This window comes from Monodon monoceros, unplaced genomic scaffold, assembly GCF_005190385.1.
Source record: "Monodon monoceros isolate NGI ecotype Baffin Bay Population unplaced genomic scaffold, NGI_Narwhal_1 Super_Scaffold_6, whole genome shotgun sequence".
Lineage (NCBI taxonomy): Eukaryota > Metazoa > Chordata > Mammalia > Artiodactyla > Monodontidae > Monodon > Monodon monoceros.
Genome location: NW_021703783.1, coordinates 39,280,804 through 39,293,613, shown reverse-complemented (window position 1 = coordinate 39,293,613; position 12,810 = coordinate 39,280,804). Strand labels below are relative to the sequence as shown.

Below are 12,810 nucleotides of genomic sequence, written 5' to 3'. Positions count from 1 at the left end.
AGTTACACAATTGATATCCTCTCTCCATCTAGTACACTGTACTAGTTCCTCCAGCTAGAAAAATCTGCTCCCCACCCCCAGCACAGGCTTCCATACCCTCATCCTCAGCCTTTTTTCAATAAAGGTCCTCTCCTTTCCTAAGCATCCTTGTTTCTACTTCTAGCTCAGTTGTTCCTCCCTTTCAAGTCCAGATCTGGAGTTCTGTCCCCTTTGCTCAGCCTACCCCTACCAGATCTAGGTTTAGAGCTGTGAGTGAAAGAATGTTGCCTGCCGTATCAGTAAACAAAGGATGTTGCAGCCATCAAGCCATCACACTACAGCACCCCCTCCCCCAGTGGTGAGCCCTGAGGGAACTCAGGAGAGAAACAGGATGCTGACCATCAAGCCATCAGCCACTGAAGCCACCCCCAGCCCCAACAGTTTACCCTGAGGAGACTCAGGATGAGAAAACACAGGGTACTGGCCCCAGATAGCTGAGGTGCATATCAAAGGAGTGATTTCAGTGAGCCCAGACTCTTGCATCTTCCCACAAATAGAAAAGTGCCAAATTCCTTGAGATATCTGGTTTTCTTGAATTAACCATAATCTTTTGATGTTCTGACAACCTCGTCTTTGTTGCAAAAACTCCTATATATCCTGGCTCCTCCCTTACCTCTTCCCGGCAGTCTCTCAGAGCTACTTGAGAGGCCGTGTCCCAGGCTTACGTCCTCGGTTTTGTCCACCAAATAAAACGTAATTCTCAACTTTTAGATTGTGCTTTTTTTTTTTTTTCAGTTGACAGAGCCAACCTCCTCTCTGGTAGAGGGTTTCCATCTTTAAAAACTGCACCCTGGAGTAATAAACTTTACTTGGTGACCCGGTACACATACCCATGTAAGTCAAACCCGTTTTCCCATACAACATTCTTTTTATTTATTTATTTTTGGCTGTGTTGGGTCTTCATTGCTGCGCTCAGGCTTTCTCTGGAACATTGAGCGGGATCTACTCTTCCTTGCGGTGCATGGGCTTCTCATTGCGGTGCCTTCTCTTGCTGTGGAGCACGGGCTTCAGTTGTTGTGGCACATGGGGCCCAGCAGTTGTGGCTCACCAGCTCTAGAGAGCAGGCTCAGTAGTTGTGGCGCACGGGTTTAGTTGCTCCGCAGCATGTGGGATCTTCCCGGTCCAGTGCTCAAACCCGGGCTCGAACTCATGTCTCCTGCTTTGACAGGCGGACTCTCAACCACTGCGCCACCAGAGAAGTCCCTTATACAACCCTCTTGCTGAGTGGAAATCACAGTATTTTCTACCCCCTTGTTTCAGTTATCCCCCACACACACACACCCCCGCTAATCGGTTACAGCTAATTGGCTCTCGGGGAACACTGTCTTGGCGCACGTTTGCAAACTCTTCAACGGGGCTGGTGTTCCTCTGTCTCAGGGCCGGAGGGTTTGGAGCGCCGCCTGAGGGCAGGCCTGCCTTTCCCGCCTCCCGGGAACAGGCGCAGGCCCAGCCCCCGCCTGAGCCCCACAGGTGCCCCATTGGCCCCTCCCCGGGCCGCACCCAGGAGCCGGATGGGCTTCGGGGGAGGGCCCCGGGGCGCCACCGGCTGGGCCTCGAGTGGGCCTTGCAAGGGTCTCCGTGAGGGCCAGGCGCCCTGGGCCTCAGGCAGCCTCGGGCAGCCCAGGGTGAGCCCGAGGCGGTGGCGGGGCGGGGTGTGCGTCGCGAGGCCCGCCCGCCCGACCGGATGCGCGGCATGCCGGGAACCTCGCTTCCTCCTCAGGGGCCCAGAGAAAACCACAGGGCTCCGGGCCAGGGCCTGCTGCCCCTGGGGAGCTGACAGGATGGCTGAGGGCAGGGCGAGCGGCGCCGCCGGCCTCTTCGCCAAGCAGGTGCAGAAGAAGTTCAGCAGGGCCCAGGAGAAGGTAGGCAGCCGGGAGCCGAGGCCGAGGCTCAACGGGGCGACCAGGGCGTGCAGGGCGCTCGGGGCCGGGAGGCTGGGCCGCCCTCAGGGGTATCCGATTGACCTCGGGAAACGCGAGCGGGGACTGGGTTTCCATTGAAACAGGCAGATTTGAGAGAAAGCGGAGCTTTGCCTGGTCTTGGGCAGGGATGGGGGAAGCTGGGAGACGGTTCCCACGGCCTCTCTCAGGAACCTTAAACAACGCCCAAGCTGACCCAGAAAAGGGGAAAGAAAGGAACTAACGTTGGTGACTGCTGTGTAGCAAATTTTGGCCTCGCAACCCAGCGAAGGTGGTAGTTTTTACAGATGATGAAATTGAAGGTTCAAAGAGGGTCATTTCCCAGAGTCCTAAGACAGTACTGACCAGCTGGTCTGCCAGCGAGCATCACCCGTTAGCGGGACCGGGAGTCCAGGAGGCCTAGAGAAATTCTGCCCAATTGCCTCAGTACCTGACCCGGCCTGGCCGCGGGGTGTTGCTTAAGCTGATGTAAGCAGAAGCCCGTCTTCCTGGGCCTCGCTTTGGCGTTGGAGAGTAACCCTGTTCAGGGTGGGGAAAGAGCACTTCTTTTTGCATTGTATCCTCGGTTGGCTGTGGGTGGCCCTGCTCCATCTAGGTAGGCTGTCTGTACGTCCGTCTATAACTTGCCCACCTACGGAGATGGTGTGGACGCTGCTCCACACACTTCAGTGGCATTACTGTTTCTACCCGTTCAGAGTATTTTCTTTGCTTCTAACCTGAACCCCTGCTCTCCACCCACCAACACTCTGGTAGGTGAGATGGTATGGGTAAATGAATAGGCTAGAAGAAAAACCAGAGGGAGAGAGCGATAGGGACCTGGGAGAGAATTTTGGTTTTCTAAGACTTTGTGGTCTTAGAAGCGTTTGAATGAACACCATATGCTTAAGAATTTAAATATTTGTATCATCTTCCAAAAGCGGAGCACTAGCTTGAGTGCTGGGAAGGATTAAAGGCAGCCAGCTCTCCCAAGTGGGATTATCAACAGAGAATTGATGGAATATAGATGTAGTGCCTATGTTTAAGAGGCTCACAGTGGAAGGGTAGGGGGAATGTGTGTGTTTTTTCCCCCGGTCTTTGTCTGAGGAAGCTGGGGTCATGTGAAAGAGCAGAGGAAAAGGAAAAGATTTTTGTGTGGCTAGACTTTGTTACTTTACCCTAACTTCACCTCGATCATGGTTTCAGTCTCTCCAAAGGCTGTCTAGTTAACAAATCTGATAGTGACCAGAGCCTGTGGGAAGGTCTAGTTAGAAGTGGTTTGTGGAGGAAAAGGAGGTACTAGAGAAGAGAAGGCCAGCCACTGTATGGGTTGGAAAAACGAAAAGAAATCGCCGAAGACCAAAAACTCGAGGATAATAGTTATGTTTAAAAGACACAGCAATTGATTTTACCTCACTCTTTCACCTGTCCTCATCTAGCCTATCGACACTACGCCCTTGCTTTAAGATTTCTTTCCTTTTTTAGCATGGGCTCCGAAGCCTCAGGTAAATAACATCCCTGCTCTGAGCTTCAGATTCTGCATCTGTAAAATGAGAATTGATGTTCAGTGATTTGGAAACTCAGTTTGGTGAGGACACCAAAGTGAGAAAGGGAGAGGGCGCCTCAAACCTCAGAGTCAAGTATTTCCCAAAAAGAGAACCTGCTGCCCAGGTACACCCTGTTCTTTCTTCCTAGTCTGAACCCTGAGAAAGCAGAGAGAGGAGCAAACTCAAATCTGCCCTGAGGAACTCCCAGGTTGTTGCAGAAAACAGAGAGATACTCTGAACCCAGACTTAGACACAAAGGCAGACATTGAACTTCGAGCTGTACCGCGGGCACCCAGGGGTAGTGGATATTGCCTGGATAGAATGGGAATGGCCTAGGTTTGGGAGAAAGAGCTCAGCTCAGCCTGCCAGAGTTTTTGAGTCTTGGGAAGTTATTGAAGGCAAGATAAAGAGGGAGAATGTTATCGTCAAAAGAAAGGACTCACTGGGACACTGCAGTTTTACTATAAGCAGTTGACTGTAATTATCTGAGTAATATGTAACAACTCGTGTCAAATATCAAGTGCCTGCTATGGACAAAGCACAGGAATATAAGGACATGATATCTCCCTTTATGGAGCCCACATTCTTGTGATATGATCTCACTTCATCTTTTCAACTCTTTAAGCATGCTATTAGTATCCCAACTTTAGAAATGAGGAAATGAGTCTCAAAAGAGATTGGCAAGTGGCAGAATTATCACTGAAACTCAGGTGTCCTGCCTTAGGATCCCAATCGCAGGCTGCTCTCTTTACAAGTTTCCTGAAAAACCACTCTAACATTTGTGTCTCCCCACTTCCTCCTGTGCCTGCCACTTCCTGCTGATCTCGAAGGAGCAAACCTAGGAGTGAAGGTCTGGTGACTGTTAAACACAATGGAGATGAAGCATTCTTGTTTTATTTTCCAGTTTCTACTCAGACTCAACAGGAGTCTGGCTTTATTGTGTTTTTACAGTATGATACATCTTCATGTTTCAAACTAATACTTTCACCATCTGTTTGTGATTTCTCTGTGGCAGACTTCTCAGATCTCCCCCAAGAAAGGGCATTCATTGTTTACCACTCCTTTGTTGGTCTTTTCATCTGTTGACTTTTACTCAGCTTGTATCCCAGAGGGTTCAATCAGCAATATTTACAGAAAAACTCCTTTGTCTGAGATACTGGGCTGGACCCCGGAGAGAATTTAGAGATAAGCAAGAGGCATTCTTGCCTGCTAGAAGCTTACAGTCTAGTTGGGGGTTTTTTTGTTGTTGTTTGTTTGTTTTTTTAAAGTAAAATAAGTGACCTGAGAGATCTGCTTGTCCGTGGGAAATTCAGAGGACAGAAGAATTGAGAATAGAGGGAGGTTTTGTAGTGAAGGCTGAATTTGAGATAGGAATTATGGCTGATTAAGTAGTTCCTCAGGCAAGTGGTGAGAGAGCAGTCCAGCTGAGGAATGCCAGCATGAGCAAGGCGTGGAATCTGGAAATCCTTTTAGGCGGAATAGGGAAAAATGCAGCAGAGCTGGAGCTCAGGGAGTGGTGGGAGAAAAGGCTGGAAAATATATTAGGGCCATATTAAGGAGAGCCTACTTTAGAATATATCTTGAAAATAAGGGTTTTTTACATAACTACAGTATTATCACATCTAAGAAAAAATTTTCTAACAAAATTCCATAATGTCTAATATCCAACCCCTCTTCAAATTACTCCAATTGACAGAATTAACTAAAATATAAAACATGTCTGCAGTGATTTTTTTTTTAAAGCTTTATCCTTCCACCCCAACCTACACAAAAATTAAAATATGTCAATGAACACTGGAATATTCTTCACCTGTTTCACCAAGTGTTAACATTTTGCCACATTTACTTTCTCTCTTGTCCCTGCTCTTTCTCTTTAAATAATCTGTATTCTAACTTCTCATCTGCTAGGCCAGGCAAACTGGGGTGAAATTCTCAGTGCAGGGCTTTAAGGATTGGCATTATATGAGCTTTCATTAGTAAATAATCCAAAGGTAGAATTATTAATTCTTTCAACAAACATCTGTAGAGCATCCCTACATCCCCTTCCTCAAGGAGCTCTAGTTGAGGAGGAACATCTACAACATAGTGTAGGTGCCCTGACACATGGCCCTCTTGCTTAAGGCAACAAATACTTTGGGCCCAGGGCATTGGGTTATGTTTTCAGGGTGATCATACTCATCTTTTCAGTTTCAGAGTTGAAGGTGGGAGTGTTCCCTCAACACACACACTCCCACACCCTCCAAGCCTTTTTGCCTTGAGCCTTTTGGGGTTTGGGGATATTGGTCTGCTCCAGGGTGTGCCACATTGACTCTAGACTGAATTGACACCTCTCTCTTTTCAGCACCCCTCCCCGCCCCCCCAGCAGAAGAACCAAGCCCCAGTCAAAGGAAGGGAGGGGTGGCAGGAAGGAAGTGAGAGCTGCCATTACCACTAAACAAGGTGGTGTTGCAACTTTCTGGTAGAGGACAGTGTTTGGTTGGGGGCAGAGGGTGGAGCCTGGGAAGATGAGCGACTCTGCACACCCAGGGCCGGCTGTCAAGTGAGGTGGAGTAGAGAGACACAGACAAACACATATGGCTAAACTGAAAAGGAAATAAAGACAGGTATTTATAGGGAAGGGAGTGGAACTAGACCCAATGATAATATTTGTATTAAGTACTCACCATAGGGCAGCACTGTGAAAGCAATTTATGTGTATAATATCATTTATTTCTCCCAACAACTCCAGGAGATATTATTATCTTATTGGGGGAAAGGGAGTTCTGTAAACTAAGGCTCTAGAGTTGAAGTGATTTGCCCAAAGGCTTATAGCCAGTAAGTGGAAAAGCCAAGATAGGGGCATATATCTGTCTCACTCCAGCAACCTTGAGCTTAACCACCATAGAGAGAGCTCCAGAAGTGAGAGATGTTAGCCCCAGGATTAAGAATGGAGACACCTTAGTCAGAGTCTACATAGAGCCGGTCTCACGCCCAAGACCTGGGCGCTCTTTCATAAGATTCAGAGTCCTTCGCAATGAGACTCCAATCTCCCTTTCTAGTTTCCTTACCCATCACTCCCGATAACACACCCTAAACCAGTCATGCTGAACCATCTCATGAAACTGCCATGAATTTGCATACTCCTGTGACTTGGCTGATGTTGTCTTTGCTTGAAATCCTCTTTCTATCCTCACCCTTTTTACTTTATTTCAGTCTAGCAAAATCTTTTCTTTTTTTAATATTTATTTATTTATTTGGTTGCACCGGCTCTTAGTTGCAGCAGACGGTCTCCTTGGTTGCGGCTTGCCTGCTCCTTAGTTGCAGCATGCAGGCCCCTTAGTTGTGGCACACAGGTTCCTTAGTTGTGGCATGCAAACTCTTAGTTGCGGCATGCATGTGGGATCTAGTTCCCTGAACAGGGATCGAACCCTGGCCCCCTGCATTGGGAGCGCAGAGTCTTATCCACTGCGCCACCGGGTAAGTCCCTAGTAAAATCTTAATTCAAGGCCCAGTCCATTGGTTCCCTCCTGTATCAGTCTCACTCTTCTTCCTGTTGTAAGTATTAAGTATCTACTTGCTGGATACTGAGAAATACAGATAAGGCAAGTGCCCAATCCTCAAGGAGCTCACAGTTTAGAAGGAGACATAGATAAATGCAAATAATAAAATAGTAATAGGGGAATTCTCTGGTGGTCCAGTGGTTAGGACTCAGCGCTTTCACTGCTGGGGCCCGAGTTCAGTCCCTGGTTGGGGAACTAAAATACACCGCAAGCAGGGCAACATGGCCAAAAGAAACAAAAAAACAAAAACAAAAACCAGTAACAAAAGTGTATACAGGTACAGAAGTTGTAACTGCTTAGGAGGGAGCCATTTAGCTTGATTAATGGGATAAAGTCGATGTGATTAAGTGTCACAAAGGATATAGAGTATGAATTAGGTCTTTTTAGATAGCTGGCTGACGATAAGGTGAGGAAGAGCATTCTGGAAAGAGGGCATTGGGTTATGGGTTTATTTAATCTAATACTCTCCCCCATGCCGAAAACCACTGTAAATAACAGCATCTACAGCAAGCAACAGTATGGCTTATTAGAAAACTAAAGAAGTGTGAGAGAGAGAGACCGGTAGGAAGAAGGAATGCTGAGAGCTGAGGCTCAATGAAGGGTCAGATCATTGAGACCCATATGTATGCTAGAGTTAGAACTATAACTTGTAGATACTTTTTTTTGGCTGCGTTGAGTCTTCGTTGCTACGCATGGGCTTTCCCTAGTTGCGGCGAGCGGGGGCTACTCTTCATCGCAGCGTGCAGGATTCTCATCGCGGTGGCTTCTCTTGTTGCGGAGCATGGGCTCTAGGGCGCGCGGGCTTTAGTTGCTCTGCGACATGTGGGGTCTTCCCGGACCAGGGATCAAACCCGTGTCCCCTGCGTAGGCAGGTGGATTCTTAACCCCTGTGCCACCAGGGAAGTCCCATATTGGGCATTTAATAAAAATCTGTTGAGCAGTTGAATGGAGAATCATCAGAAGGTTTTAAGCAGCAGCATGATAGACCAGGCCAGGTGGAAAACAGTGAAGGCCTGGACTAAAGCTATGGCAGTGAGACTGGAAATCATGGGATGGTTTCCAGATGGTGAGGGATTCCATGAAGGAAGTGAGAGAAGTAGTTGAGGGCAACTCCTGATTCTGACTTGGGTCTGGGGGATGGTGGTGCCTCCTTCCAAAATGGGGTTACAGATACAAGAGTCAGGGTCTTCCTTGTTATAAGTGAGTGTCCCCTATGAGAACAGGAGCTGTGCCTTTCTCATTTCCATGTCCTTTGCAGCAGCACTCAGATCAGTATGATGGTTGGCTCTCCCGGTCCCAGGGGAGAGGAGATCAATATGGACAGCCCTCACTTCTAGCTGAGTTTCAAATGCATTATATCAGGGCTTCTCAAAGTTTTCCACAAGGGCCTTCAGAAGAAGAGAGTCTCCTGCTCGCCTCTCTGACCTCATCTATCTAAAGGAATCTGCTGCTATGGCTGGAAGAGGGTCTCTCAAGTAAAAAAATATCTTCAAGGCTCATGTTTTATCTTTAAAAGCCATGCACATTTTACATTCTTCTAATTAATTCTTGTTTTAATATAATACTTTCCCCCACGCCGAAAACCACTGTAAATAACAATTTCATTCCAGGAACATATACCTTATTTATTCTGGTCTTTATATATACCCCCTTGTACACTGCTGCATATCCCCAGGAGTACCCCAATTTGAGAAGAACCATAAAGCATGATTGATTTTTCAGCAACATGCTATATTTCTAATTCTGTTGGGCTGATATGAGTACATCCCTTAAGTTGCATCTGAGACTCTGAGAGAAGCCAGGGTCAAATGAGGCCAACAGTTAAGAGAGACTTGAGTATAACAGTGTGGACCTCTCTGATTTATATCCCCAGGTACTGCAGAAGTTGGGGAAAACTGTGGAAACCAAAGATGAACGGTTTGAACAAAATGCCAATAACTTCTACCAACAACAGGTAATCTGGAGGGTGGGAAAGGGAAGCTTGGAGGAAGAAAGAAGATATGAGAGCCGAGTAGCAGAAGAACAGCAGGTTCTGCAAATCAGCAAGCGTCCCTAGTAACCCATCCTCCCCCCACGAGTAAGGGCCACAGGGTGACCTGCTGCTTATCCTTCTCCTGGGAACCACAGAAAATTACCTTTCCTATTCCTGCTCACTCTGGGTTTAGGGGGACAGACGAGTGTTCTTCTTTTCTCTTGGTGGTTCCCCCAGGGTACAGTGACATCACCAGGTCCTTAGACAAAATCAAAACAAGTCCCTGTAACCTTAGTTTCTGGCTTACTGTCTTCCCTAGGCTGCCTCTCTCCCACCCTAAGGGTCTTCTCATCTCAGTGGCCCCATGTTTTGTTGCCTCTTTGTCCACCGCATCTACCTCACCAAAGCCATTTATTCTAAAACAATACCTCCATCTTCTACCTGTCATTCTCACCCAAACCTCCTGTTCTCACTGTTCCTTCTGTCTTCACTGGATGTTATGGGTAATTTTATGTAGAAAACTTACTTTAAAAAGTGGATAACAGGTCACTGCAGCCAACTCTGAAAATTCTATAGTACACATGCAGTTGGAACAAGAAAAAATATATAATTCATATATAGTAACATTAAAAAAAAAAGAAGTGGACAACAGTTGGTGGCCTGCAAAAGGGGAGAGGCAGCTGGCCAGTCAGCGGGCCTTGGAGAGCCGTGTTTCCAGAACTGCTGGACGTGACACCCTCTCCAGACCCAGCATGTGAATGCCAGGTGTCTGCCATGAACTCTGGAGCCGTGTTTCCAGAGCTGCTGGACGTGACACCCTCTCCAGACCCAGCATGTGAATGCCAGGTGGCTGCCATGAACTACGGAGCCATGAGGATCTACAGCAAAGGACATTTCCAGGGTGGAGTTCATGTCAAAAATGAAAAAAATAGCCGTCTTTAAACTCTGAAAACTGATAACAAACCAGAAAAATCCAAAAGTAAGCCACTTTGGGGAAAAGCATTTTACATTGACTTACCTTCTGTCACTGTATCTGAAAAACCGCCAAAGGACATTAAGGATCTGGGACGGCGAGTTGAAGAATTTCTCAGTAAAGATATCAGTTATCTTATTTCAAATAAAAAGGACAGATTTCTCGTGTACCAAGCCCTGAATCTGCGTATAGTGCAGAAACCCTTCACCTTATTCTAGCCATGATGGAAGTTCATTTGAGTCTCCAGATTCAGTGTGTTTGATCAGAGGAAAATTAGTGCTCGAAAAAGCTAGAAATGACCGTGATTTTTTTCTTCAAATAGTATATTATCAAATGCCTTGTCATGGGGAGTAAAAATTCTTCATATTGGTGACATTAGACGCTACATTGAATAAAAGAAAGTATTTACTCAAGAAATCAAGCACTTCTGTAAGCGATGTGGGGAAAAGAATAGGTATTGGTCCACAAAAAGCAAGAACAAGTAGACTCAAAAAGCCTTTTGTAAAGGTAGAAGATATGAGCCACATATTCTAAGTGAGCAGCACAGAAACTTTGCACAGAGTAATCACTATCAAGTTGTTGATGGTATTGTATCTAAGTTAGTTTTTGATTTTGTGGAATATGAAAGGGACATGCCTAAAAGAATAAAATACAGTATTAGATCCATTTCCCCTATTACTGCAACTGTCCTGCAAAAGCCTGAATATAAAGAAAAGCTAGAATCGCAACATACATCTCAGACTTCAGGGAAAATAACGTACAAGTGATTGAGCAGAGTTTCCTGTATAAAGAAACCCAGGAACCTGAACAAAATGTGTTTATTTCAGAACATATTCCCTACTTTTCCAGTGAATTGAGAGGGCTTGATGAGAAAACATCTAATAAATGTTCCATTTTAAATCCAGCCGAAAATGACATAAAAGGAAATTTTACACATCTACCTCCACATAAAAATGAGCAGGAATGCATTCCTGACATTTCTGAACAGAAATTAATTATACATGAAAATGACTTAGAAGTAAGGGTATATCACTATTCCATGTCGGCCACAGACATGTATATACGTTTCTAATTTCAATATGGATAAGAGTGCATCTCAACCAAAACGAAAAGTCAGATGCTGTGCATTTTCCAGCACAGGATCTGAAGGAAAAGGACCTTCATTCAGTATTTGGTCATGATTCTAGTCTGTTAGCAATAAACAGTTTACAGGAACATCTAACAATTCAGGGAAAGACTCCATTCCAGAGTCCTCCTAGGAACCCAGTGAATGTGACATCAAGAATACAGGTAGTTTACCTTCTGGTAAAATCCACTGGAGAGTGAAAATATTATAAGGAAGAAAAAAAAATCTGGAACCAAATGTGAAGTTTGATAAGAAGAGAACTGAACTTCTTACTACACAAGAAGAAAACAATCTGTAGTTCACCACTACAATCTCTACTGAACTTATTTCAGACTAGTGAAGTCAGAATTTTTAGATTTCACAAGCTATGCTGAAAACAGTGGTATATGTGATATTTTAGATACTTGGGAAGAGGGAAATTCAAATAATCTGTTGTCAGTGTTTTTCTCTTCCCTTTCAACCTGTATATTTACTGGCTTTTGACTTAAATAGCTTTCAGAAGTGATGAAGATCATATTCTTGAAATTTTAAAAATTTGTATAAAAATTCTTACTTTTTTTTTGCCAAGTTTGTTTACAGAACCAAATGTAAATATTAACAATAAAGGTGATGTTTGCATTTTTCTGCAGAATTCATTACCTGTTACAGAAAAATTATAGAATAAACTTGTGGCTCATTTTTTAAAAAGGGGGGAAAAGAAGTGGATTACAGGGGTTTAGGGTATTGACTTTCCATCTCTGTGTGCCAGGCATCACATTTATCTCATTTAATTCTGACATGAGTCCTGGAAATTAGATCCCCTCTTTATAATAGAAGGGAGTTAGTTATTAACTTAAATGAATATCCAGTTGCAATGCAATTCTGACACTAAATACCCAGAATTAGTTCAGATTTCACAGGTTGAGGGCATAGTCCGCCACTAGACTACCTCACTTCAGACACCATCTGTAAACCTCCAAAGTTCCCAGGCCACCTGCACTTTTGACAAACTGGCTACAAATTTGGGGGTTCCTACCGACCACTCATCTTCTGTAATTCACTAGAACGACTCACAGAACTCAGCAAAGTGCTCTACTTAATTACAGTTTTATTATAAAGGGTACAAATCAGGACCAGCCAAATGAAGAGACACACAAGGGGAGGTCTGGGAGGATCCCAAACATGAAGCTTCTGTGTTCTCAAGACACGTCACCTTCCCAGCACGTTGATGTAGGATTACCAACCAGGGAAGCTCACCTAAACTTCAGGTGTCTAGAGTTTTTATTGTGATTTCATTACATAGTGAATCATTCATAGGCCGTGTGATTGAACTTAATCTCTAACTTCCCTCCTTTCTGGAGGTCATACTGATATCTCCTGTATGAAAGCCCCAACCCTCTAATCACTTGGTTCACCTTTCCCACCTGACCAGCCACCATTCCTGAGTCATTTGTTTAGCATGGACACAGGTATGATCTGAGAGGCCCACCATGAATAACAAAATGCCAAGGATTTATAAGTTACTTCTCAGAAACCAGGGCCAAAGACCAGTCAAATTCTTTATGGTATGATGTAAGAATTATATGGAAAATAATTCTTTAAAATTATATTAGGGACTTCCCTGGTGGTGCAGTGGTTAAGAATCCACCTGCTGATGTGGGGGACATGGGTTCAAGCCCTGGTCCGGGAAGATCCCACATGCTGCGGAGCAACTAAGCCCATGTGCCACAACCACCGAGG

General features: G+C 45.2%; 1 protein-coding gene and 1 pseudogene across 2 annotated transcripts in view; both read left to right on the top strand.

Annotated features, from left to right (window-relative positions):
- Positions 1-1,775: 1,775 nt before the first annotated feature.
- Positions 1,776-12,810, top strand: part of BIN2 (bridging integrator 2) — a 32,188-nt gene continuing 21,153 nt past the window's right edge. For both annotated transcript variants that reach the window (XM_029204391.1, XM_029204390.1), the window contains exons 1-2: positions 1,776-1,901; positions 8,894-8,974. In XM_029204391.1, the coding sequence (XP_029060224.1) occupies positions 1,821-1,901; positions 8,894-8,974 (162 nt within the window). In that variant the 5' untranslated portion in view covers positions 1,776-1,820. The remainder of the gene's footprint in view (positions 1,902-8,893; positions 8,975-12,810) is intronic.
- On the top strand, positions 8,969-12,723 carry LOC114885071 (annotated as a pseudogene).